We start from the raw sequence: 26632 nt of genomic DNA, 5'->3' as shown, positions 1-26632 counted from the left end.
ACAGGAAACAATATGTGTTGGAAGAGGATGTGGAGAAAGGGGAACCCTCTTACACTGTTGGTGGGAATGCAAGTTGGTGCAGCCTCTTTGGAGAATAGTGTGGAGATTCCTCAAGAAATTAAAAATAGAACTTCCCTATGACCCAGCAATTGCACTACTGGGTATTTACCCTGAAGATACAGATGTAGTGAAAAGAAGGGCCATCTGTACCCCAATGTTTATAGCAGCAATGGCCACGGTCGCCAAACTGTGGAAAGAACCAAGATGCCCTTCAACGGACGAATGGATAAGGAAGATGTGGTCCGTATACACTATGGAGTATTATGCCTCCATCAGAAAGGATGAATACCCAACTTTTGTAGCAACATGGACGGAACTGGAAGAGATTATGCGGAGTGAAATAAGTCAAGCAGAGAGAGTCAATTATCATATGGTTTCACTTATTTGTGGAGTATAACAAATAGCATGGAGGACAAGGGGAGATGGAGAGGAGAAGGGAGTTGAGGGAAATTGGAAGGGGAGGCGAACCATGAGAGACTATGGACTCTGAAAAACAATCTGAGGGTTTTGAAGGGGCGGGGGGTGGGAGGTTGGGGGAACAAGGTGGTGGGTATTAGGGAGGGCACGTATTGCATGGAGCACTGGGTGTGGTGCAAAAATAATGAATACTGTTACACTGAAAAAATAAAAAATTTAAAAAAAAAAAGACTATCATGTTCATTCATTTGCAAATTGTCTACAGCTGATCTCATGGTGCAAGCAGAGCTGAGTAGTCATGACAGATTGTATAGCCCCCCCAAGAGAAAATACTTATTGTCTGGTCCTGTATAGCGGAAGTTTGCCAAGCCCTGATCCAGATAACATCCCTAGGAATTGAGACTCAGCAGGAGTGGAATGAAAGGTACCGCTCATTCCCACATTTACCCACTTCCTCTCCTGTGAGTCTCCAAGTTCTCTTCTTCCAAGTTCACAAGCACTTTGCTCAAGACACCCTTTTAAGACCCCTCTTTCTCCATGACAGCAATCCTTACATTCCCTCACCCCCCTGGGCTGTATGCTCTCACCTGTGACTGTTACTTCGAGGGGCTCCCCTTTTTTGATTCCCCACCTCCAAATGAGTCTTTCCTCCCAGTGTCCACCCAGGGAGGCAGGACCCCAAATCCAGTAAGGCTGTGTGCGCTGCCCCAGGTGGCTCCGGGCACATCGACTGGTTTTACTTTCAGAACCATGTTCCTGAGAATCGTAGTGGAGAATCCTCCCTTTTGTATTTGGGAAAAACGTCAAGAGGCAGTCACTGTGTTTTGTGAAATCGAATGAGACCTGCTTTCTTGTGGGTTAACTTAGCTCTGAAGGCAGCTCCCAGGAAGAACAAAGCCAGGCACATTTTGAGCAGTGATGGCGCCGTGGGAAAGGCCTGCCAAGTTCATTTCTGTCTACAACCCACAAATACGCTATGCTTCAAATCTGGTTTATCAACCAGTTATTGGGAACTGGATATTTTTCTGATATACTGGTTGAAAACAAACAAAAAGAGATTATCACTCTAGAGGTCTGTTTCATACAGACACGTGTGGCACTAAATGCGGTTCTTTTGTTTCTTAAATCATGCAGCTACTTCAAATTCCCCAACAAGATTGCAAATACTCCAAGGCAAGGGAGACCTCACCTTTTAGCTCTGTGAGTTCCCCTCAGGATGTGCATGGTCAGTCTTCAAGATGACACTAAATGCCGGCTCCTCCTGGAAGAGTTCCCAGCTGTTCCAGCTAAGATGGTAACTTCTATCACACTTTCTACAGGGTACCATGATGGGTTGATTTCGTATGTTAACCTGACTGGGCCACAGGTACACAGATATTTGGTCAAACCTTATTCTGGGTCTATCTGTGAGGGTTTCTGGATGAGACTAACATATGAATCTACAGAGTGAGTAAAGCAGACTGCCCTCTCTAATGTGGGTGGGCCTCATCAAATCAGTTGAAGAACTGAACAGAGCAAGAAGGCTGAGTAGGAGGGAAGTGCTCCTGCCAGACTGCCTTGAGCTGGGACATCAGTCTTTTTTCCTGCCTTTGGGCTTGATTTGAAACATCAGGTCTTCTTCAGTCTCAAGCCTGGTGGCTTTCGGACTAGAACTTAGAGCATCAGTTTCCCTAGTTCTCAGGCCTTTGGACTCAGCCGGGAACTACACCATCAGCGTTCCTGGGTCTCTGGCTTGTGGACAGCAGATCTTGGGACTTCTCAGTTTCCACAATCATGTAAACCAACTCCTTCTAATAAATCTCTTTATACACACACACAACCTAAAGCCCGTGCTTCTCTAGAGAACTCTGACTAATACAGAATTTATATTGAGAGTGGGGTAGAGAGATTTTGGAACCAGGAGTGGGGTGTTGCTGTAACAAATATCTAAAAATATAAAATTGGCTTTGGAACTGGATAATGAGTAAAGGCTGCAGAATTTTGAAGAACATACTAGAACTATGGATGTTGAAGCTGATTAAGACTTTATCTATTTGTCAAAGAGAGAGAGAGCACAAGAAGGGGAAGCAGCAGACAGAGGGAGAAGCAGGCTCCCTGCTGAGCAAGGAGTGGAAGCAGGACTCGATCCCAGGACCCTGGGATCACGACCAGAGCTGAAGGCAGACGCTTAAATGATTGAGCCACCGAGGAGTCCCAAAAACTGGAAATTTAAATGAGGAGATTTTTTTAAGCAAAGTGTTCCTCCTGTTTATAGTAAAATGCACAAGGAGAGAGATGAGTTAAAGAAGAAACTGTTAAGCAAAAAGAAGTAGAACTTGAAGGTTTGGAAAGTTCTCAGCCTATCCATATTGCAAAAAAAATAAGAAAGCTTGGGGTGCTGGGTGGCACAATTGGTTGAGCATCCAACTCTTGGTTTCAGCTCAGGTTGTGATCTCGGGGTCTTGGGATCGAGCCCCGTGTTGGGCTGTGCACACTCAGCATGGAGTCTGCTTAGGTCTCTCTCTCCTCCTCTCCCTCCATTCTTCCCCCCAACTCTCTCTCTCTCTCAAATAAATTTTTAAAAACCTACTAAAAGAAAGAAAGAGCTTGCTCCAAAGAGAACAGTACAGATGTGGCCAAACAACCATTTGATAAAGAGATCATGGATGCAAACCACAGATCTAATCATGTGTCAGCAGAAGCCAGGAAACGGGTAAGGGATTTTACTTGTGAAACACTGCCATCTGAATGAAAAGGGTGGAGATGGGACAAAATAAAGGAGTGCTGCCGACTTCTTGAGATCTAAACGATAGAACCATAGAGCCATTTGGCTGTGAATATGTGCCAGTCTTCCAGAATAAAGAATGAATCACCTAAAGGCTGATGCAGAAATGATCAGGCCCCAGGGGAAAGTTGGTTACTCCTCAGTTTCAAAGGGTTGGCCTGCCTCTCAGGGTTCTGTGTCTCAGGGGCAGGGTCACCCAGCAGATGCACAGGGGTGACAATGCCACCCCAGGAGGCCTGACGGCAGAGCACTAAACCAAAGAGGCTTATTCTGGAGACTTAAGATCCAATAGAATTTGTCTTGTAAGTTCCGGGCTTGCCTGGGACTCGCCTCCCCTTCCTTCTTCTCTGTTTCTCCTTTTGGAATGGGAACATCTATCCTATGCCTGTCCCACCACTGTATCCTGGAAGTACATAATTTGTCTGGTTTCACAGGCTCACGGCTGGAGAGGAATTCTGCCTGAGGATGAACTGTACCTCCAATCTCATCATACTTGATCTAGATGACATTTAGGTGAAACTCTGGATCTTAGACTTCAGTCGATGCTGGAACGAGTTAAGACTTTTGGGGAGGTTGAGATGGAATGAATGTATTTTGCACATTCGAAGGGCATGATTTTGGGGAGGCAGGGGCAGAATATTATGGACTGAATGTCTGTGTCCCCCCAGGTGCATAGAAGCTCTAATTGACAACATGGTGCTATTTGGAGATGCTGCATCTGAGAGGTAATTCGGGTTCGATGAGATCTGGAGGGTGGGAAGAGATGAAGGAGAGCTCACACTCTCTTTCTCTTCCATGTGAGGCCCCGGCAAGATAGCAGACACCTGCAACTCAGGAAGGGAGCTCTCACCAGAGACCAGCTCTACTGACACCTGATTCCATCCTCTAGAAGAGTGAGAAATCAGTTTGTCACTTAAGCTACCCAGTCTAGTGCTTTGTTATGGTGCTGGAGCCAACTAAGACAGGTGCATTTTCTTATCTATTTCATCCCACACCATGTGTTCCTCTTAGTTTATCCCACACCCAGTACAGTGTCTGAAGCAAACACAAGCATCCAATCACCCTTGACTGCACTTGCTTCCAAATATGAAGACACCTATTTATTTGAACAGCAGTTTCATTTTTCGTTCTAATTCTGCACACACTGCGCTTCCCAGCATCAAAGAGCTCTGTGTGCAAAAGGCTAAGGTCATGGCCCCAGGAGGGGTTTGAAGGAAGTGAGGTCTGCTGAGGCTGATGCCCTGACATGCCTGTTTCTAGGTGATGGTGTTTATGGGGAATGAATGAAGAAGTGAACTTCTCTTCATTCAGTCTTCTGAGAACCGGCTTGTTATTTTGACTGAAAGAAATTCCTGGATGTTCCAGCATGGCCAGTTTCATACCCAGGTATAAAACACCTGCTGCACTGGGTTCTCCCTGGCTTTGTCCCCTGCTTTGCTGGCCGAGCAACAACCCTGAATTCCAACACTAAGGACTAGGAAGGACTAAGTTCCACTCTACCTATCGGGCAGTGGACAAGACAACGACCCCTGGCTTCCTTACCACCGTTGTCCAGGGCACCTGGGGAATCCTGGTGTAGGTCATTGTAATGTAGATGATGAGGAAGAAGACGGTGAGGACCCAGTAAAATACAGCTACGAACATGACCCAGCCAAACGCAGGGACCCGGAAGTACTCGGTTCCAGCAATCAGCGTCCACACCAGCAGTCCCAGAACCTATAAAATGGCAGAGGCAGTTCGAAAGAAAAGGAAGACACAAGAGGAAGGTAAAGAAGGAAGCAGGGAGAGAGAAAAAAAAATGTTAGGGTGCCATTTACAGCTTTTGTTCATATTCACACACACACACATGACTTACGAATACAAAACAGGGTTGCAGACTCACGTGCCCACAAATGCCAGGGAGGTACAAAAGATGAACGTGGTTGGCTGAACAGAGACCAGAAAATAAGAAAAACTGTGTCTGTTGTAAGGGGTGGTCTCTACTCAGCTCCAGCCAACTGTGCTGGGCCAATCTTTTATTAAGTAAACTCTAGTCCCCAAGGTGGGGCTCGAATTCATGACCCCAAGATCAAGAGTTACATTTTCCACTGACTGGACCAGGCAGGCTCCCCTGTTGTGGGTCAGTTTTGCTAGATCATCATCTTTATTTCCCCTCAAGAAAACACAGAGTCAAGTCTGTACAGAATCATCTTGATTTTTAAAGGTTGGCACTAATAAGGAGTTCTGAAGCGCTAGGAGGGGAGAAGATACACACACCTGCTCACAGGCTGATGCTTGTCAAGGAACAAGACTGCAGGTCCACTTGAGGTGGTCCACGGAACTGATCTTCTCTCAAGGGACGAACTTCTGAGGATTCCCCACCTGTCACCACTGCCCCCTCTGCCCTGTCCCCCGGCAGATGGCAAATAATGTGTGACCTGAGAGAATTTTCAGAAAGGAGAACACCCGAGGGCCCAGTGCAGATGCTGGCATTGAGCATTTTAACATAAGCTGTGCATTTATTCCAGGAAGAGCCATCCAAATCTTCATGGCCGATGAGTAAGATCAAGCCCAAAGCGAAATCAATCTCCAATTGACTAAAGGAAGATTTCATCAAGGGAAAGGAAACCGATCTGAACTGTGGGCATCTTTAGTTCTGAACAAAGGAGGGCCAGCACAAAGGATGCATCTCACATTCCAGCACCTTCCAGGGACCAGGACTTTATTCCTAGGTCATGAAAAAGTTAGTATCCCAACCATATCCCCAGGAGTCCAGGGCTGGCTCTAGCTGTTAAGGCTCAGGACAAATTATTTCATTTCTCTTTTAGCTTTCTTTGTGGCATACGGAACAAAATACTACAGGAATTTTAATCACAAATCTAGGAAGATTGTTTTCACTTATTTAACCTTTGAGAGCACTAAACTCTGCCAAAGCTTCCTGCTGTCAGGCCCCAAGGATGGGTGGGACACACACTGAACCAACCCTGTGGTTCTTAACTTAAAGTCTAGTGGGGAGAAATATTTGAATAATTGTAATTGTGAAAAATGCTATGAAGGAACATGAAGGGTTTGGTATGGGTGTATAATAGAGAGATACGCCCTTGTTGCAGGCATGGGGAGTGTCAGGGAAGGCCATACTGCAGAATATCCTGAAGACCCAGGAAACGCTAGCGAGACGGACAAGCAAGAAGACAGTAAGGGCAAAGGTCTGGGGGAAAGGGCTTTGCTGTCTTCTAGAACCTATAAGAAAGTATACTAAGTTAGGACACTGGTGCAAAATGTTTGAGAGGTCAGAGAGGGTGAGATTATATGGGCCCAGGTGGCCTAGGGATTTTGTACCTTCTCCTAAGGGTGGTGACAGGTTGGAACAAGACAGTGATAGGACTAGGGTAAAGTTTTAATACTGTCACCAGCTAGACCCCAACACCTGACCTTTACTGCTCACCTGCTTGTAGCCACTGACCTCTGTCCCACATTTTTCCTTCAGCTCTGCTTTCTAGCTTATCTCTTAACTGAGGAAAAAGACCGAACCGGTACAACATCCTGTGATGAAAACTGAGACTACCCCTCAAGCAACAGCGAATGCTTGGACCCAGAGTTCTGGTGGCCCAGAAACCCCAGATCAGTTTGAACTTAAACCCCACTCATGCCTCTGCAGAGAGCCCACGGAGTGATCCAGGGAATGACTGACAGATACCTTTATCTCATAATAATATTAAATCTCCAGGCACCTGGGTGGCTGAGTCAGTTAAGCGTCTGCCTTTGGCTCAGGTTGTGATCTCAGGGTCCTGGGATCGAGCCCCGCATTGGGCTCTGTGCTCAGTGGGGAGTCTGCTTCTCCCTCTGCCCCTCTCCCCTGCTCATGCTCACTCGTGTGCTCTCTCTCACAAGAATTAAAAAATCTTTTTTTTTTTTTTTTAAAGATTTTATTTATTTATTTGTCAGAGACAGAGAGTGAGCACAGGCAGACAGAGAGGCAGGCAGAGGCAGAGGGAGAAGCAGGCTCCCTGCTGAGCAAGGAGCCCGATGTGGGACTCGATCCCAGGACGCCGGGATCATGACCTGAGCCGAAGGCAGCCGCTTAACCAACTGAGCCACCCAGGCGTCCCAGAATTAAAAAATCTTAAAAAAAAAAAAATCTCCCCACAAGCTCCACAGAGGAGCCCCAGCCTCATTTACATAACACACAATGTATGTACAGGCAGGTTTCCTTAGGGCACACAGGCAGCCTTACGCTCCCCTCTACATGCAGTGACAAATCTAAATATTCATCCTCACCCTAAATAAAAGGAACCCCTTCACCCTTGCCTGGGGAGTCATGGCGTTGGAAGTGATTCCCCGTGATCTCCTTATTTGCTGCACGAGACCTCCGCCTGGTGGGGTTTCCATCCATGTCTCACCAGGGAGCGAACGCACATTAGTTGGCTACAGTACTACTCTGGCTGCTTGGGGAGAATAGGCACGTGGAAGGGAAGGGGGTATGTGTGAGGAGACAAGCTCACAGACTGTCACAATAGTCCCAATGGGAGAAGATGATGTATTCAAGACCAAGATGGTGGCAGCGACTATTGGGAAGTGAGGGAATTCCAGACACACTTCCGAAGTGGCCAGGGCAGGACCTGAACAAATTTAGTAGATTAGGACAGAGTGGAAAGATATGCAGAGTCTCTGGCAAGATGTACGGTGTGTAAGAGGGCCGTCACTTCCTCACCTGAACAATGAAACAAGAACTGTGAAGGGGCTGATCTACACCACAGCTCCAGAGCTCCATTTGCAACCGACCCAGCCTGAGGTGGGCAGGACTTCCAGATAAGGATGACAAGTGGACACTGCAGGGGCAAGAGTGCAGGCCCCTCTTTTCAGAAGGAAGCTTACTGTGAGGTCATGAAGCCCACAGACAGGTTTCCGAGGGACACTGCCCACTGCTCACCGCGAGGAGACCACCTTTCTGCTACAGTTTGGATGCGGTGCTGGGGAGTTCAAGACAGACTCTCAGTGTTGCTGCTTTCCCTTTAGAGGTGAAAGCTGCTGTTCCTTTTATCCATTTGATACTGTATATGATTCCAAAGCAATGCTTAATGGAGACGTGTTTTTACACTTCCATTCGTGGCAGCAGAATTGATCAAAAGTGAATATGTGCAAAATGAGATAGAATTCCAGAAAGTGCTAAGCCTCACAATGATGGGGTTTTGGGCCTGAATTCATCATAACTGACAGGTAATCTACACACAGAGATGTGATCCTCATCGGATCAGTGAGACTGGTAATAGATGTAATCCAGCACGATGGGGTCTGAAATAACATCACGGGATTCCTGATTCAAACTTCCAGTGCCTGGAAGCTTCATTCTCATTTTTAGTTACTCCTGCCCTCCTCTAACAAAAGAGCAGCCTTTTGTTGATGATGCACAGAAGAAACATCACTGTGTGAAGAAACACAGCAAACAGGGTCAGGTTGTCCCCCCAGGGGAGTGCAAGGCTTTAAAAGTCTCCAGCATGAGCCTGTGTCCAGGTCGACCGGCTCCGCTAACAGCTCTTGGCTCTGAATGCAACGACGTTTTTCATTATTAAAGCAAGCAGGCCCACTGTCCAGAGATGCTTTGTTTAACGGGCAAGCAGTGCTCATCTTTTACACACGGGGACAATATTGTTAACTGAGTCATCTCTCTAAGAGCATGACTGACCCATGACCTCACCCACAAACACAGTTAAAAGAATGCCCCCGTCAAGAAAAGAATTCTACCCAAGTGAATTTCCTAGGTAACAGAAACAAGAAGCAAGCCTTTAGTCTACCACTATAACCAATACTGATGAAAATCACTCTACAAAAATGTTAGTCATCTCCTGCTGGCTGTGCATGTGTGTGTTTAAGACAAACTCTAGATCTCTAGATCTTTATTTGCTTAAGACAAACGCTAAATCTTTATTTGCTTAGACTACAAAAATACTGTTTGTTTTTTTCACTGATGAGTATTTCTTTTTAGGCTAAGACTTTTTTGAATGGTAAGCTAGGACTTAAAAAAAAAAAAGAATTTCCAAAGTGATCAATGCAGGTAAAAATAAAAAAAAAAATAGAAAGTATATAAAAAAATACAAACAAGCAACGACCCCCCCAACCACTTACAAATTCTCAAGAGAAACCAATACAAAAAATTTAAATCTACCTTTCTTAGCTTCTTTTCCTTGCATCTGTAACTACCACCTGAACATCCTTTTCTTTCTCTCTTGAAAATATGGATCAGGCTGTACATGGGGCTTGTGACTGGCTTCTCTCCGTGAATAATATCATGGGGGACCTCCTTTCACGCTACTACATACCGATCTACACCAATTTTGACAGTTGCCCAGTTTTCTATAATTCATGTAACCAGTTCCCGATTGAGAGAAATTGAAGTTGTCTCCTTTACGCTTGTATAAAAATGCCCAGGGAACATTCTTATAATATATTACCTGAATTCCAGGAAGGATTCCGAGAGGCAGAATTTCTATGCTATTTTAAGTATTAGAGATACTGCCAAATTACTCATCAAAGCCTTGTGTTAACTATACTTATACTAAAGCATGCTTTTCCCTTCAACCCCGGGTTTCCATGTTTTAAATAATTTAAAGCCCAAATAAAAAAAAAAAAAAGAGATCATTGAGGCTTCTGGCTGGCTCAGTTGGTACAGCATGCGACTCTTGATCTCGGGGTCATGAGTTCAAGCCCCGCATGAGGCATAGAGAGGACTTAAAAATAAAATCTTGAAAATAAAAAGAGAAAGATCTCATGTTTAACCTTGCCCTGCTTCACTGAATTGCAGCATAGAGAAAAATGTACAAATCCACAATGAACAACTCAACGAATTTTCACAAACTGCACAAACCTGTAGAACCAGCATCCACCCCAAGAAACGGAACGTGACCAGTGCCTGGAAGCTTCATTCTCATTTCTAGTTACTCCTGCCCTCCTCTAAGGGTAACAATCATCCTGATTCCTAACACTTGAGTGGTTCATGTTTTTGAATTTCCTATACATGGAATCCTACAGTAGGCATTCTTGTGGTTTGGTTTCTTTCACTGAGCATGGTGCGATTCAAGCATGACACTGAATGTCACTGGTTCATTCTCCTGGTTACGTGGAATCACTGGCCCGGCTTGTGAAACCACAGAGGGCTGGGTCCCAGTCTCTGAGTTTTTTCAGTAGGTCAGCAAGTCCCAGGTGGTGCCAATGCTGCTGGTCCAGAGTCCACACATTAAGAATTGCTGGTGTATGGGGCACCTGGGTGGCTCAGTGGGTTAAGCCTCTGCCTTTGGCTCGGGTCGTGGTCCCAGGGTCTTGGGATCGAGCCCCTCATTGGGCTCTCTGCTCAGCAGGGAGCCTGCTTCCCTTCCCCTCTCTCTCTGCCTGCCTCTCTGCCTACTTGTGATCTCTGTCTACCAAATAAATAAATAAAATCTTTAATAAAAAAAAAGAATTGCTGGTGTACAGGGTTGCTGGGGGTGGGGGTTAGGAAGAGGGTGGTGGGGTTACAGACATTGGGGAGGGCATGTGCTATGGTGAGTGCTGTGAAGTGTGTAAACCTGGTGATTCACAGACCTGTACCCCTGGGGCTAATAATATATGTTAATAAAAATTAAAAAAAAAATCGCTGGTGTACAGCACTCTTTTTGTTTTAGCTTACGTTTTCCTGATTAGTGGTGAGATGTGATAGCACTTTTTCAAATGCTTATTAGCCATCTCGAGTTCCTTATTTATTGATATGTTTTTAAAAAATCACTTTCTTCCTGATTTGTAAAGGTCTTTAGAGAAAAGGCATGGTAACGCCACATGTGGCAATATTTTCCCTACCCAAGTTTGTTTTTTAACGGTTTTGTAACAGTCTTTTGTCTTACGGAAGTGTTAACATTTTACGTAGTTAATGGGTCCCCCTTTAAGCCTTCTTCTATTTCCACCTTAGGAAGGTCTTCCTCAACCCAGGATTATGCAAATATTCTCCTATATTTTCTTATAGCTAGTATACAGGTTTAGGTATTTAATCCAACTAGAATTGTGTTCTCTATATGGGGCAAGGAAAGGCCAATTTTATTTTTTCTAGCAGCTAGTCGACTGATCTGTTACCACGTATTGGTGACTCTTCATATATTGGGTTAGTTTCTGGAATCTTTATTCTCTTCCACCCATCTGTGAGACGGCGGTACCAGTGCCAGCCACGGTAGCTTCAGCATGTATTTTAGGCTTCTGGATAAAGATGTCAAATTGAACACACGAGTCTAATTTTGCTCCTTCCCCAAACCCTTCTAAAATTATCACGAGAATGGGATGATTAGGAAAGGAGACAAAAGCGACACAGTTTTAGCAGCTTGGAACACATGGATGAGGGATAACGGACTTGGCCACTGTGAGAAAGCTGGGGTCTAACTAAGCTGGTTGATGGGGAAAGGCAAGAACCAAACCATGGTCGCTGCAAGGTCTGAAAAGAATCAGGCACCTCTGGGACTGGAACAGGGACTGAGAGAGAAGGGGGGATGGCTAAAGTCAAAAGGATTTGCAGAAAGCTGTTTGAAAGTAGCTGTGTCCTAGATCGCTTTAAGGGGGGGGCACCTGGGTGGGTAAGTGGGTTAAATCTCTGCCTCCAGCTCAGGTCATGATCTCAGGGTCCTGGGATCGAGCCCTGCATAGGGTTCTCTGCTCAGAGGGGACCCTGCTCCCCCCCCCCGCCCCACCTGCCTCTTGCCTACTTGTGATCTCTCTGTCTCTCTGTGTTAAATAAATAAATATTTTTAAAAGGTGGGGGGGGCACCTGGCTGGCTTGGTCAGTGGAGTGTGTGACTCTTGATCTTGGGGTCATGAGGTCAAGACCAAAATTGGGCAGAGATAAGAAGGGGAGGGGAAGGAAGAACTGAAATGACTCTTCAGTGTGAAGACTTCCCCATCCTTCCAATCCCTAACATTTCCCCTCCATTGGGTTCTTAGGGCATTGGCAGTGAAGCCTTCACTCACACAAGAGAAAAGACCTTGGGGATTCACCAACACACAGCTTGGCCCGGCCAGTCCACAATGGAGTTCAAAGTTGATAAGCCCCATCTATGTGCTTAGAGCATCCGAACAGCTTTGCATTTTCAAAACGCAGGCAGACAACCAAGGTTACCAGATCTATGATGACAAAAAAGCCGTATAATGGGGCAGAGAGCTGAGACCAAAACACAAACTGCAAGAAAGTAACTTAGAAGAGGGAGAGAAAAAAAAAATCGGTATCTTCAGGGAGAAAAGATATTACAGTAGTGAACCAGAAACAGGTTAGAGGAAGGACACAAACATTCCTGCGGGAAGAAAATTCACTTTTGAAATTACAAATAGGCTAGCAGAAATTAAAAACGCCATGGAAGTGTGACATAAAATTGAGAAAATCTTCTAGAAAAGATGGCAAAAAAGACAAAAAGATGAAGAAAAACAAACAAACAAACAGGAAAAGAGGACAATTAGAGGACAGGTTCAGGAGGTCAAGTATCCGAATGATACATTCCAGAAATAGAGACTGGAGAAAAAGGAGGGAAAGAAGTCAACCACAAGATAACTCAAGAAACCTCAAAATTTAAGGACATGAATTTCTACATAAAAGAGCTCCCCTGAGAAGCCAGCACAAAGGATGAAAATAGACACAAATGGAAAAGGTACATCATGAAATTTCAGGATATCAGGTACAAAGAAAGGATTTTTTAAACGACCAAAGAACAAACAGGTCACCTATAGACCTGAATAGCGTCAGAAAAAAGAACAGTTTTTTGTTTTTTTTAAGAATAGCTTTTGAACTTTACTAAAAGCAATAGGATATTAGGGTATTAGAAGACACAGGCAAATGCTTTCAAATCGGAAAATGACTCCTAACCCAGAAACTACCCAGAAAAATTATCAATGAAGAACAAGAGGAGAATACATTTTTTCTCCCCAGACATGCAGTGTTGGCTATGACTCACCAAAACGAGGGCACAAACTCTAAAAAAGGAAACATGTGTAGACCGACCTGTAGACTTACAGTTAACACAGGAGTGAGGTAAGGGCAATCCCCGAGAGAAGAGCGGAAATCAAGCAGGACAGGTGCCCCGGGCCAAGCTGGGACAGTGACTCAGAAGACAGGCATTACAGATGTGATGACCTCCTGCTTTATATCGCTTTACTTTCTTTTTAACCTGGCAAGGCAGCTAGGAAACCAGCTCCCTGAAAATGAGGGAGGAAAATAAGAAACAGGAAGTGAAGTGATGCCAAGAAACAGGAAGTGAAGTGATGCCAGGAAACAAAAAATTCAGCCCAACCCAAAGGCAGAAGGAATTCCAAAGTGAAGGAAGGTCCCCAGGAGAAATTCATCCAGGATAAAAATTAAATTGTGATGATCTGATGTGACTGCCCTTGGGGGAAACCTTCCTGAGAGGCTATTATAGGAAAAATTTGGGCAAATTAGCTACCAAAAAACCCCCTAAGCAAATAGAAACAGCAATAGAGACAACAGTACTACTATTAACTTCGGTAAAGAACAAAAGAAACTACAAAAGTTGTTTGTAGTTAGATGTTCACTACAATACTCCATCCTAAATAATATTTGCATAGAAATAATAGTAAACACTAAACGTTGACTTAAATGAATTATAATATGGAGAAGGGAAACAATGGGGGTGGTGCACTGGACTGACTTGTGTCCCCCTGCCAAAATTCCTATGTTGAAGCCCTGACCCCCAATGTGATGGTATTTGGAGATGGGGGCCATTAAGAGGTACTTAGGTCTAGCTGAGGTCATGAGGGCAGGGTCCTCATGATGGGATCAGTGCTTATAAGAAAAGGTACCAGAAAGCACCCCCAACCCCACCTGCCCCTGCTATGCACTGAAGAAAAGTCATGTAAGGATTCAGGACGAAGGCAGCTGTCTTGCAACCTAAGGAGAAAGGTCTCACCAGACACCAACTCCACCAGCACCTTGATCATGGAATTCTGGATACTGGAAGCTACCCAGTCCATGGTCTATTGTTATGGTGGCCCAAGCTAAGGCAGATGGTAACAGATAGTTACCAGTTAACACGTAACATTGAGTCAGAAGATGGCACTGCCCACATTATTTGCAGCTATGGATATGAGTAAAGGCAGAGGTGTCCTAAGTGGCAGTCTCTGGGAAGGGAGACCCTGAAGTAAGGAGGTATGAGGGTGGGAACGTTTGTTATAAGCCCTTCTGATCTCAATTGATTCCCTAGAATTTTCTGGCTAAGCCATCTACAATAACCAGTTTTGATGTTCTCCAATATTTCCATTACTTGTTTTTCTTGTGTTGCATTAACTGGAATCTCCAGAGCCATCTTCTACCACATGATAGTGACCATCCTTTTTATTCTACTTTATTGTTCATTTGATGTTTACATTTGTACGAGGTCTGTTTTTGACAGTGGATGTATATACCCTTGGTCAAGCTGAAGAGTTTAATTTTTTTAGCAAACTAAGGTTTCTTCTCCAACCTCCCCCATGAACAAGAGGACAATGCACTCAGTTGAATGGATTTTTTGTATCTCCCTTTTACAATTAAGTGTAGTATTCCTAACACAGCTAAACCTTTTAATGACCCAGGTCGTTAAGAGCACTATTTCGATTACTGCCTTGTGCTTTGGCACGAGCTTACCCATCTCAACTCTAAATGGTACCAGACACCTGTGATTTATTTTCATTGAAATCATCAATGATCACCTCTTGAGGCTCTCAGTGAGCTGATTCCAACAGCCCCTCCCCTGCCCTTCGTTTGTACATGCCCACATGTTATCTTTATTGGAATATCCTATGAACCCAAGAAAACAGATGCCTTAGACTTTAAAAAATCACACTGAGGGGCGCCTGGGTGGCTCAGTGGGTTAAGCCTCTGCCTTCGGCTCAGGTCATGATCTCAGGGTCCTGGGATCGAGTCCCACATCGGGCTCTCTGCTTGACAGGGAGCCTGCTTCCTCCCCTCTCTCTCTGCCTGCCTCTCTACCTACTTGTGATCTTTGTCAAATAAATAAACAAAATCTTTTTAAAAATCACACCGAAAGGCAAAATAAAGTTTGTGAGGCTTCTCCTGTGAAGTCAAGTCTACGAAGCCTGTGAACTTTGGGACAGCCATTCTGCCGCTCAGAGGAATTACCGGATGGTGACACTAAAGGCTTCCATTTATTCAAATGTCCACCGAGCATCTATGATGAGCTGGGTTTCTCTAGCACCTCTAGTAGGGTAGGACTACATAGGGCACAGGTGGCGGGATTTATTTCTGCATTCAGTCTTGACTGGTACAAGCACCATCACTGCATCTGTATTCAGCCTTGAAGGCAGATAGGTGACTTCTGATGATTAACGAAGGTACCCTAGGAGCAAGGTACTGGTTGTTCCGGGCAGGCTCTGCCCCAGGGGGGCTTCCTTGCTCCAGGCGTGAGCCTAGCACACCTGTGCTACACCTTGCTGCGCTTTCAATCATTTACCATTTTAATTCCTTGCAATGGAGTGGCACTGGAAATCTGCTATTGTCCATCCACTCGCTGCCCCCAGAGTAGGCGCCTCAGTGAGTATTTAACTACAAACTGTGTGAGTCCTATATAACGCAGGGGGCTGATACGGCAATGTCAAAGCCTAAGGACCCAGCCAAGCCTGCATGGTCAGAGGAGATCTGACACTGATCAGTGAATGGGAGTTAGCCAGGCAAAATGTGTGGGGTAGAGGGCATGTGAACACAGAGACAGCTACCCCAGCTGGCCTGGCTCTGTGAGTCTCCCAGAGCGTCTGTCCAAACGCAAGAATATCAGCGGGAGGTCCAGCTCCAGAGCCGGCTGACCCGGGGCCCAGCACTTGGATAGCCGTCTCCTCCAGACAGCAACCTTTCTCAAAGTCAAGGCTCATTCTCAGTCTGAGGGCCAAAGAACGCTTGCCCTGGAAGAGAAGCGTAGGACATGCTCAGAAGCAACGAGCTTGTGATCACAGAGCTAGGCAGCAGTCAAAGCAGAACCAGCATTCAGTTGGGACTTCCAGTCCAGTGATGCTTTAAATTAATTGTACTGTAAGGTCTTGATTTCTTTATTCTCCCACTTCTTCCTTCTCCTTCCCCATTGTTGGAGTGACGCTACCACTAGTGGTAATTCAGACTGAGAGGCAGAGTACCTCAGTAAGGGAATCATGGGCTCTGGAGTCAGCCTGCCTGACTTCCACACCCTGCCCTTGGGCAGGTTACCAACTGACATGGGGAACCAAGGCCAAAGAAAGAAAATTAAATCTCCTTACACTTTACAATCCGTTGACAAGTCCTGTGACAGGCGTAGTGACCTTCCTTTAGGAGCTCAACTGCCTCGATGTTGATCTTTGCTAAGGGCAAAAGGCAATCTTAGCTTAACAACAGCCTGACTTCCGGGATCCTCTAAGTCTTCTTTAACATATAAAAATTCCTTTGGGAAACTTCATCTCCGCCTCCCCCTCCAAGATACCTGTTGGCAATCACGCCCCAAGCATGTGACCCACTGATACACATCTGAAAGGTCTCATAACTCAGGTTTTACTAGGCAGTAGTAAATGACCTTTTCCTAACAACAGCGAGGTCCTGGTCCTAGAAATCTTGCTTCCAAATTCCTTAGAGACTTACGCACTCCAGGACCCCCTCCCAACTTGAAAGTATATATAATCAGTCACTCCTCACAACCCCAGTGCAGCTCTTTCTACCCATGGGTCCTACCCTCGTGCTTTAATAAAACCACCCTTTTTGCACTGAAGACTCCTCAAGAATTCCCTCTTGACCATATGCTCCAAACCCCAACATTTTCACATTACTAACCAGAGCTTCAGTTTTCTAATCTACAAAATGGGGATACAGAAACATGCCTCACAGAGTATGGAAAGACAAAAGATTTAAGTAATACCCACACAACAGTGCTTGGTACAAGCTAGATGTTGTATCTGTTAAAGCTATTATGCTAGTATTATTAGGAGGTTTACAAAGACTCAGGAGTGCCACCTCTCTTCCTTTCTTAGGTAAAAAGCAGCTTTTTCTCTGTAGTTCAGGATCTTTACACTTGGATGGAGCCAAGGAACTCTATCTTCCAGCTCCCTGGATGTACGGCTTGAACTTGAGCGCTCTCCCATAAGCACAAATACCAACAAGATGGCAGGCTAAGTGGACTCTAGTTCTGTCCTCCCTGTCCAGTGTGGACACCTTCACTGTCACCATTACCGTGTCCTGTGTAGTTGACTAGTATGATGCCATGGCCGTCTGGCCTGGTAGAAAGATTCAGGCTTTGAATTCTTACCAGCTGTGTGACTGTGCAAATTAATTAATTTACCCAGTATGTACAGAGCAGTTACTCTATGCCCGTCCCCGTCCCCCCCGGGAGTGCCATCTTGAGGCTGGCACGGAGCTGATCATGATCAGGCCTTTTTATCTACTTAGTCTCACATGTGACACCTTGGCTCATCTTAAAGAAGGAAAAGTAGAAAGAAAATAGGGATGGCAGCAAATCCTATTTGCTCTGATGGTTTAAACCCCCAATTCAAAGAGTATGCTTTTAACTCAATGAATTCCAAGAAATCCTAGAAGAAAGTTGCTACACAACAGAGGTCGACAGAAGAGCCAGCTTGGGTCAGCAAATGTGCTCTGAGCCCCTGTTACGTGCCAGACCCAGCACTGGGTGGAGGGTCCAAAGGTGGGCAAGGCGTGCAATCACTGCCCCTGAGCAATGTACCATCTAGAGTGAGACAAACACAGCTCAGTACACTCTTCTTCACCAGGGCATTGAGAACTATGGCCTGTGGCCTCATGCCCCTGACCCCGGTGTGTGCAGGCCTTCAACACAGCCATGCTCTTTAACCTACATGTTACCTATGGCTGTTTTCGTGCTATGATGGCAGAGTACCACATGTGGCCCTTGGCTGCAAAGCCTAAAGTATTCACCATCCGGCCTTTTATAGGAAAAAAACAAAAAACAAAAAAAACCTAGACGCTCCTGTTGACCAGCACCCACACCACCCTCTGCCCAGGAAAGACACATGCACTTAACAGTTTTGGTTCCTGCACGGTTTCAAATAAACAAGATTATTACTATGTTGAGCCAGAAGAGACGACAGGATAAAAGCCTGTACCCTTTCCTGCACCATCAAAGAATGACATTACCCTCAAGCTGACTGCTGCCTACACCTGCTCAGTATTTTCTTTAAGGAGTCAAAGGGATCTTTAACCCAGGCATTTCCATGCCCCTTCCAGATTATAATCTGCCTCTGAAAAGCAAGCCATTCTGTTCAGCAAGCATGTGATCTTCTCCATTTATCCACTAGAGGGTGGCCAGACACTGCTTATGAAAGATGAAGGCGCTATGCTGCCTGTTCATGGAAAGCCATCAGTCTGCATGAGTTCCTACACCGACAGCACATTCCACAGAGGTGGCAGGACGTGGAAGAATAAATGTGGTCTGGTACTCACCCATTAGAACCAGACGTTGCCTGGAAACAGATTTGACAAGAAATGTAGCCACCCAAATGAGATACAGATTAATAAGTCAAAGACTCGGAAGGACAAATCCACCAGCTCACGGCCTTCTTCGTGTCCCCCGGGAGATTCTATACGCAGTGTGTTTATTATTCTCCAGGAGGGACAGTGGGAAAGTACCCGCCAGTGCCGCCAACGGGGCTTGAACTCTGCCGCTTTCTCCAGGAAGAAACTTGGCCTCTCTGGGCTGCTTCTTTCCAACTGGGGAAATGGGAAGAATGGGATAAGAAAAACAGCTTTTCCATGGCAGTGGGGAGGCCGGCACGGAAGAGGAGCATATTTGAATCACGTGGGGGACTTCACAGCACGTGGTCTCCTTCATACTTTCACACACACCATCGGAGTGTCTCCCTCTGGCCCTCCTTGACCCTTCCTCAAGTAGCATAGTAGGAAATCCCTGGGTGCTCCAGAGCAAATCAAAGCTTGAGACCTAGGTGTGGCTAAGATTTGGTGACTTGACCTTGCTCTTACTTAGAACTCCATTCTATGATCAACTAGACCTGCCTAGAGATAAGACCTCAGGACCCCAGTATTCCCAGCAGGCAACGGAATGGAAATCTGTAAACTGGGCTTTCAAATACACCCAATTCTTTGACACACCCCTAGAGTGTAGGCTCCTCTTGAACATAGTGACTTGCTTCTGATTAACAAAGCATGGTAGACATGATGCTAGGTGACTTGGGGGTGCTAAGTCATCAGCTCTCCCCCTGCAGTCTCAGTCTCAGAGAGTGTGCTCTACAGAAGCTAGAGGTCACGCCAGGAGGACACTCAGGCAGCCTTGTGGGCATGGAGAGGAACTGAGGCCTTGCACCAACAGCCAGCACCTACCTGCCCGCCAGGTGAGTGAGTCGCCTTGGAAGGCGATCCTCCAGCCCCGTCAAGCCTTCAAAGACTTCTGCCCTAGATGACATCCGACTGAGCCTCAGGAGAATACCTGAGCCCGAATGGCCCAGCCACACTGATCTCGAATTCCTGACCCATGATAAAAGGTGAGCCGTAATAAATGTCTACTGCTCTTTAAAGCTAAATTTGGGGGTAACTGTTATATGTATTAGATGACTAATACCCCAAGTTAAGTGTAGTTTGGGATCATACACAAGAGGCAGTGCGGTAGGCAGAAAGGACAGAAGACTTAAGTTTGTCACTAACTTGCTGTGCGAACACAGGTAAGCCATTTCTCCTCTGGGCCTCAGTGTGCCCCCTCCAGAGGATGGGTACAGCACCAGCTAGGTTGCTGCAGGGTCTCAAGGTGTTTTGTGACATGCAAAGATCTAGGTGAACAGCAATGACTACTAGTCTCATGGTTTTTCTTCCAGAAACCATGACTTCATGGTCAGGATCCCTGGCAACCTGACAGTGAGGGACCTAGAGCACTAAACCAGTGAAGGGGGATGGGGAGGCCCAGGCCTGTAACCAGAACGAGGGTACTCAGGGTACTGAGGGGACTGCTAGTGCAGGAGTTGGCAGACTTTTTCTGTAAAGGACCAAATAAATATTTTTGGCTTTGTAGGCCATATGGTCTCTGTCCCCACCACTCACCACCACCACTGTAGCCGGAAAGCCACCATAGACAACATGCAAATGGATGGGAGTAACTGTATCACTAAACTGTATTTACGAAAACAGAGGACGGGCTGGATTTGGCAGGCAGGCTATCATTTGCCAACCTCTGCCCTTGAGCCTTTGCCTCACGAAGTGTGTGGTCCCTGAAGCAGCAGGATCAGCATCGCCAGGACCTTGCCAGAAATGCCGACACTTGGGCCCACCCAGCTCTGCCGAATCAGCCTTTGTGGGGAGGGGGCCACCCAATGAGTTTTCCCAAGCACCCCCCGCAGGTCAAGTTTGAGAAGCCCCAGCTCCCATCCCTGCTTTCTGCCTGGAGCTCCAGGCACTAGGGACTTCAGAGGACTCTCGGATGGCAGTGACCTGACCAAAGATCTCTTTCAGTCTCACGAAGAACACAAAATATCTCAATATTCTCCACGAATCACTGAAAAACATTCATGGTCCCGGGGCCACCAAAGCAAGGCAGAAGCCAATCCTAGCCGAACAGCTTAGAGTCTTCAAGGAGCCAGAACAAGCTGTGGGGTGGAGACACTCTGGGGGCCAGGGGATGGGAAGTGGTGATGGGTCAAGGTCACTTCTGACCCCATGACCTGGAGGCAGCCCTTTGTGGTCAGGTGTCAACCTGGCTCCCCACCCGACTCGCTTCTTTAGGCAAATTTAGGGGAAGGTTGGTTTCCTTCTGTTTCAGTGAAGTGTGGGGATATTAAAGGCAAAGAGGGAAAGGACAAAGGATGTCTTTTAAGGAACAGGAGATGAAAGGTTGATAGGAAAGAAGCAACAGGAAGGGGGATGAACGAGAAACCAGTGCAAGTAGAGCCATTGTAAAATCACATCTTTCATTCTCACGTGGAAGATGCTGGATCCCAGGACTCTCACCGTCTTGCCTCCGAGCACTGCATCTACCTAAAGTATCACATCACATGCTCTCATTCCATTTAGACACACAGCCGTCCCGTGATGTATACAGTCACCGTCTCCATTCGGGCTCTGGGGCTCGGCAGTGATGGGCCACGTCCAACGCCATACTCCACACAGCGGGTGGTGCCCTGGGTCAAAGCCAGGTCCAAGGACTCCTTTCTGAGACAGAACCTCCCGGCACTGCCCACAGGCCCACAGCTCCCTCGGAGGTCAAGGAGAACGTTTACAGGCACAAGCCTTGATCTGTGCCGCATGCACTCCATCACAGGTGCCCTGCAGGGACGGCTGGCAGGGTGAGCCTGCTTCCACCGGGGACAGCTCCACCCCTGGCCTTACCTTTAGGCACCAGGGAAGGAGGAGATCAGACCGAAAGTTTCAGAGGCAGAGGTAAACAGTATGATATCAGAAGTCACACAACACAGCCACACTTTCAAGTTGATCTCAAAAGGACTGAAATAAAAATCAAACAGGGAGGACTAGAATATGCTTCCCTGCACCAAAGATGCTGGGTGTGAAGGGCCAAGCCCTCATTTGGAGAACTACCGTACCCCAGGCAGGAGGCTCTCTGGCCCTCTCTGTCTGGGCTGCTGTTGTCTGGGCTCCGCTCACCCCCTAGCCCTTTAACTGTCTCTGAGTGTGGAATAGAAGACGCTTCTTCTTCGAGTGAGAGTTCTGGTTGCCTGTCTTGCAAGCCTCCTTGCCTCCATGGAGCTGAAAGGGCCCCAGCCAACACGCTTGCCTCTCAGGAGTCTACACTCCTTTGTTGTGTCCGTTCTTCTTAATTCTGTGCTTCCTGGATTAGCAGGCCTTTCTGTTTAAAACAGCAGGAAATGTAGGCAGCCCTAAACCATATGGTCTGCCCAGGAAACACCTGGAAACAGGCAATCTTCAACACATCTGTGCCATCCAGCTAGCCTCTGCCCCAATGGCAGTAGGGGCAGCAAGCTCAGTGGGGCCAAGGGCATGTGCAGTTAAGTCACAGCAGATATGGAGAAAGGTAACCATCTGGCCCTCCAAAACAGGTTTAGAAATGTCAAGGTGCGGATTAAGGTGAGTCTGACCTCCATATTTTTATACAGCTGGTTTGCTTCTGATGGGAGGGCCCTACTCCTTGCCAGCTTATGCTCCTGACCCCAAAGTAACAGAACAGTCCTCCCTTGTCTACACCTGTCAGGAGGCAGGCACAAAACACATAGGCGGGGAGAATGGCATCTACAGGAAAGTATCACGTCGCCCCAGCTCTCCCAGAAAAGGCATGGTGCAGAGGGCACAGCGCAGTCAGACAGACCCGTGGGTGGCTCTGGAGACCAAGGCAGGCCCTTCCCTTCCATCACAGACAGAGAAGCCCTGGAAAGATGGAGGTCATGCCCCCTGGCTAGGCCTCCACCCTCCTGACGAGCATGGAGTGTGGCGGGGGTGAGCTCTTGCCTGGGAATCATGTAGGCACTTAAGGAAAGACGAGCCCCCAAATGGGGCACTCAAGGAGAGATGTAGCCCCCAAATGGGCCAGCAGCCTTTCCCTATCCTCCCCTCACTCCCCAGATAACCTAGGGGCTACCAGGGGATCGGGGCGATTCTTCTTGGAATGTTTGGTAGAATTCTCCAGTGAAGCCATTTGGCCTTAGACTTCATCTTTGTTGGGAGGTTTTTGATTATAGACTTAATCTCCTCACTAGTCACAGGTCTGTTCAGATTTTTAATTTTTTCATGATCCAGTCTTGGAAGGCTCTGTGTTCCTAGAAACATATCCATTTCTAGGTTATCCTAAATGTGTTGACATACCATGGTCCTAGTAGTCTCCTGTCATCCTTTTCATTTCTGTGGCTTCAGTTTTCATGTCTCCTCTTTCATTTCTGATGGTTTTATTCGAGTCTTTCCTCTTTTTTCTTAAGTCTAGCTAAGGGTTTGTCACTTTTGTTGAACTTTTCAAAACACTAATTAGGTGCTGCTTTCTTGATGGCAAAGATCACATGCCTTTATAACACAGTTATCTGTATATACCCACAGGGTCTAATGTTCGGGGAGGAGAGAATTACCACGAGAGATAAGAATCTGTGTGGAGAAGGTGGCCAATTTGCCATATTACTGAAGACCGCCCAGGTAGCTTCCCATAGTCATACATTCCACGCTTCAGTCTTTTTGACCTGCCGTAAAAAAATGCGATTTCTACCTACATTAAGGGCTAGTAGAGGCTTTGGTATGGTTTACACCATTTTGTAGTTCAGAATGAAACCCCCCAGTTGCCCTTCAAAAACACCTCATGTGCCAAATCTTCTACTTTGCAACTAAGAAAAACTCAGTTGGGGGCTCCTGGGTGGCTCAGTGGGTTAAAGCCTCTGCCTTCAGCTCAGGTCATGATCTCAGGGTCCTGGGATCGACCCCCCACATCAGGTTCTCTGCTCAGCAGGGAGCCTGCTTCCTCCTCTCTCTCTGCCTGCCTCTCTGCCTACTTGTAATCTGTCAAATAAATGAATAAAATCTTAAAACAAAAACAAAAACTAATCTTCCATAAACTTTTTTTGAGTTGGAGAACACTCTGGTAAAGGCGCTTCAAATGCTTGAGAATGTTTCCAATAGAGAACATTAGGAGCACAATACTTCGCCACTCTGAGAGTTAAGGGCTGGCATTTGTAAGGCTCTTGGGAACCACGCCTGGTATGGCCACTTGCTGGGAGATAATGGGGGCATTATTAGAAATACAGATGTCTGAGTACACCCCAGACCACCAAAGCAGCATTTCTGAAGGCCTGGCCATCTGTATCTTGAGATGTTTCTTCCCTTTATCATCCTAACAATCAGTTGAGTTGAAGCGTTCAGCATTCAGGCTGCTACTGGAAGCTACTGTTGGCAGCTTCCTAACGAAGTCCTTTATCTAAAAATGCCTATTTTGCCTTTATACTTCAGTTACAATCTGGCTGGGTAGAGAATATATTTTCCCCCCAATAGCAGCTTTAAGCTACAATTCACATAACACAGCACACAACTAAAAGGAGCCTACAACCCAATGCAGTTTCGTATATTCACAGAGCTGTGTCAGTAGCACCACAACTGATTTTAGATCGTTTTCGTCATGCCAAAAAGAAATCCTGTGGCCACTAGCAGTCCCTCTCCGTGTCCCCTCAACCACACTCCATCCCAGCCCCAGTCAACTTTCAATCTACTATCTCCACCCATTGGCCTGTTCTGAACTCCTCCACACGGTAGCATGTAGCATTACTTTCCTCCTTTTTATTCATGAATATTCCCCCCCACCCCCATGGACATGCCACATCCATTTATCAGACAGCTGATGGACACTTGGGTGGTTTCCTCATTTTGGCTATTAGGCGTAATGCTGCTATGAATATTTGTGTGTACATGTTTCAATGTGGACAAATGTTTTCAATTCCCTTGAGCATGTGCCCAGGAATGGAATTGTTGGGTCATTAGTAACTTTATATTTAACCTTTAGTGGTAACGAAAGTCTGTTTCCCAAAGTGCCCGCAGTGTTCTACATTCCTACCCCCAGTCAGCGGAGGGCTCTCATTTCTCTCCATCCTTGCCAACACCTGTTGTCTTTTTGATTCTGGCCATCGTAGTGGGTGTGAGTGCGATCTCACCATGGCTTTGATCTGCTGTTCTCTGATGGCTAAAGATGCGAACACCCATCCTTTCATGTGCTTACTGGCCATTTATTTCTCTTTGGAGAAAGGACTCGGGTCCTCTTCCCATCTTGTAGTTGGATTGTCTTTTTATTATTGAGTTGTAAGAGTTTATTTTTAAATCGAACAGTCATTAACATTTTCCTCCTAATACCTTTTAAAGATGCGCCAACAACTAGGTTTTAAATATAGGGGAGCCCCAACCTTTTAAGAGCTTTTTTCCTCGAAGATGTTTACAGGTTGCTGTAAATCAAAATTTATTTTTAAAAGCCTCAGCGAAGCGTTATTCACAAGAGGTTGCATAAAATCCTGTTTGGGAGAATAATTGCCTTTCTAATTTAGCTTCTGTGTAAATTCAAATTTTCCTGGATGGCATCTATTTATAGCACATCTGCATAAAACTCTATTTTTCATTCTCCCAGCAGCTGAATGGAGGTCACAAATGTTACCGGACACCGGGAGAGCCAAAGAGACAGGCCTTGCACGTGGGCTGGGCACTTGAGAAAGAGGACATGGTTCTTTCCCTTGAAGAATGCTCGGTGTGGTCAGGGAGATAAACAGAAAACATACCTCACCTGTGGCACAGCCAATGGTAAGGATCAAAGAAGTACAATCATGTCATGAAATGCGGGATGATTCCTTCAAGGGGAGCAAAAGAGCAATAAATAATTCTGGGTGCTCCAAGGGGACTAAGGGCATCAAAGAGGACAGACCTCACAGGAGTAGCTGCTCTCTAGGCAGGGGTGAAGCTGGGAGGTACATACCTGCTTTAAAGATATGAGGAAAAGGCCAGAGAGTTGGCAACACTTGGGAGGGCAATAGGAGTTGTAGGCGGAGAGGGTGGTGGGGGTCACCCTATGGAGAGCTTCGAACGGCAGCTTAAGGAGTTCAGAATTCATTCACCAGAAAGGCATGATGGACCAGAGGCAATTTTTGAAATGGGTATTTTTGGCATCAGCTTTTCAGAATTAGCACATCTTTAAAGGTTTTATTTATTTGAGAGGCAAAGAGAGAACCATGAGCACCTGGGGAGGGGCAGAGGGAGAAGCAGACTCCCCACTGAGCAGGGAACCCAGCATGGGGCTCCATCCCAGGACTCTGGGATCACAATCTGAGGCAAAGGCAGATGCCTAACCGATCGAGCCACCCAGTCACCCTGGCATGTCTTTAAAATCTTCTTTGGCAATGGAAGAACCAGTCATGTGACTGAGGGTGGGCTAGTCCTCAGGAGGCTTTGTTTTCATGCCATGTTGCCTAGAGGGCCAATGGATGGGCAGAGTGTGGAGGGGGAGCTCTGCCAGGCTGGCCTCTAGACTTCTGGCTGCCTCTGCAGACATGAATTCCTGAGAGAAGGTTCTAAGCCAGATGTCCCAGGCTGGCTCATTTCACGGGTCCCAGTAAGGGTCTCCACCCTAGTCGAGGTCACACTCCTGGGGAAGTAACACTCCTCTGTCTGGTGGGTTCAGATGCTCAATCTAGCATTTTATCATGAGCTCCCGGTCTCTAGGGACTTCCCCTGAGACTGGGTGATGAGAAGGAAGAGCATACAGCACACAGCTAACCTTTGGGAAGGACCTGACAATTTGCTGGAAGTATGGGAAGCCACATCAGCGACAGTTTAATCCAAAGATCTGGGGGTGTGATGGGGAAGAAGTACCATCTCAGATAAATCCCTCCACAGCATCTCCTCAGATGGGATCTCTGTGCTCCTCTAATGTCCCAAGTGGAAGCCTAATCCCCAGCAGGACGGTGTTTGGAGCTGGGGCCTTCGGAAGGTGATTAGGC

The 26632-nt window shown here is 46.4% G+C and overlaps 1 protein-coding gene across 1 annotated transcript in view; it reads right to left on the bottom strand.

Moving 5' to 3' along the window:
• Positions 1-26632, bottom strand: part of CMTM8 (CKLF like MARVEL transmembrane domain containing 8) — a 103654-nt gene that overhangs the window by 9889 nt on the left and 67133 nt on the right. Inside the window, exon 2 of the mRNA XM_032861039.1 lies at positions 4784-4957. Coding sequence (XP_032716930.1) covers positions 4784-4957 — 174 coding nt within the window. The remainder of the gene's footprint in view (positions 1-4783; positions 4958-26632) is intronic.

Source organism: Lontra canadensis, unplaced genomic scaffold, assembly GCF_010015895.1.
Source record: "Lontra canadensis isolate GAN:19392208 unplaced genomic scaffold, GSC_riverotter_1.0 scaffold20, whole genome shotgun sequence".
NCBI lineage: Eukaryota > Metazoa > Chordata > Mammalia > Carnivora > Mustelidae > Lontra > Lontra canadensis.
This window is presented reverse-complemented; position numbering and strand designations above follow the sequence as displayed.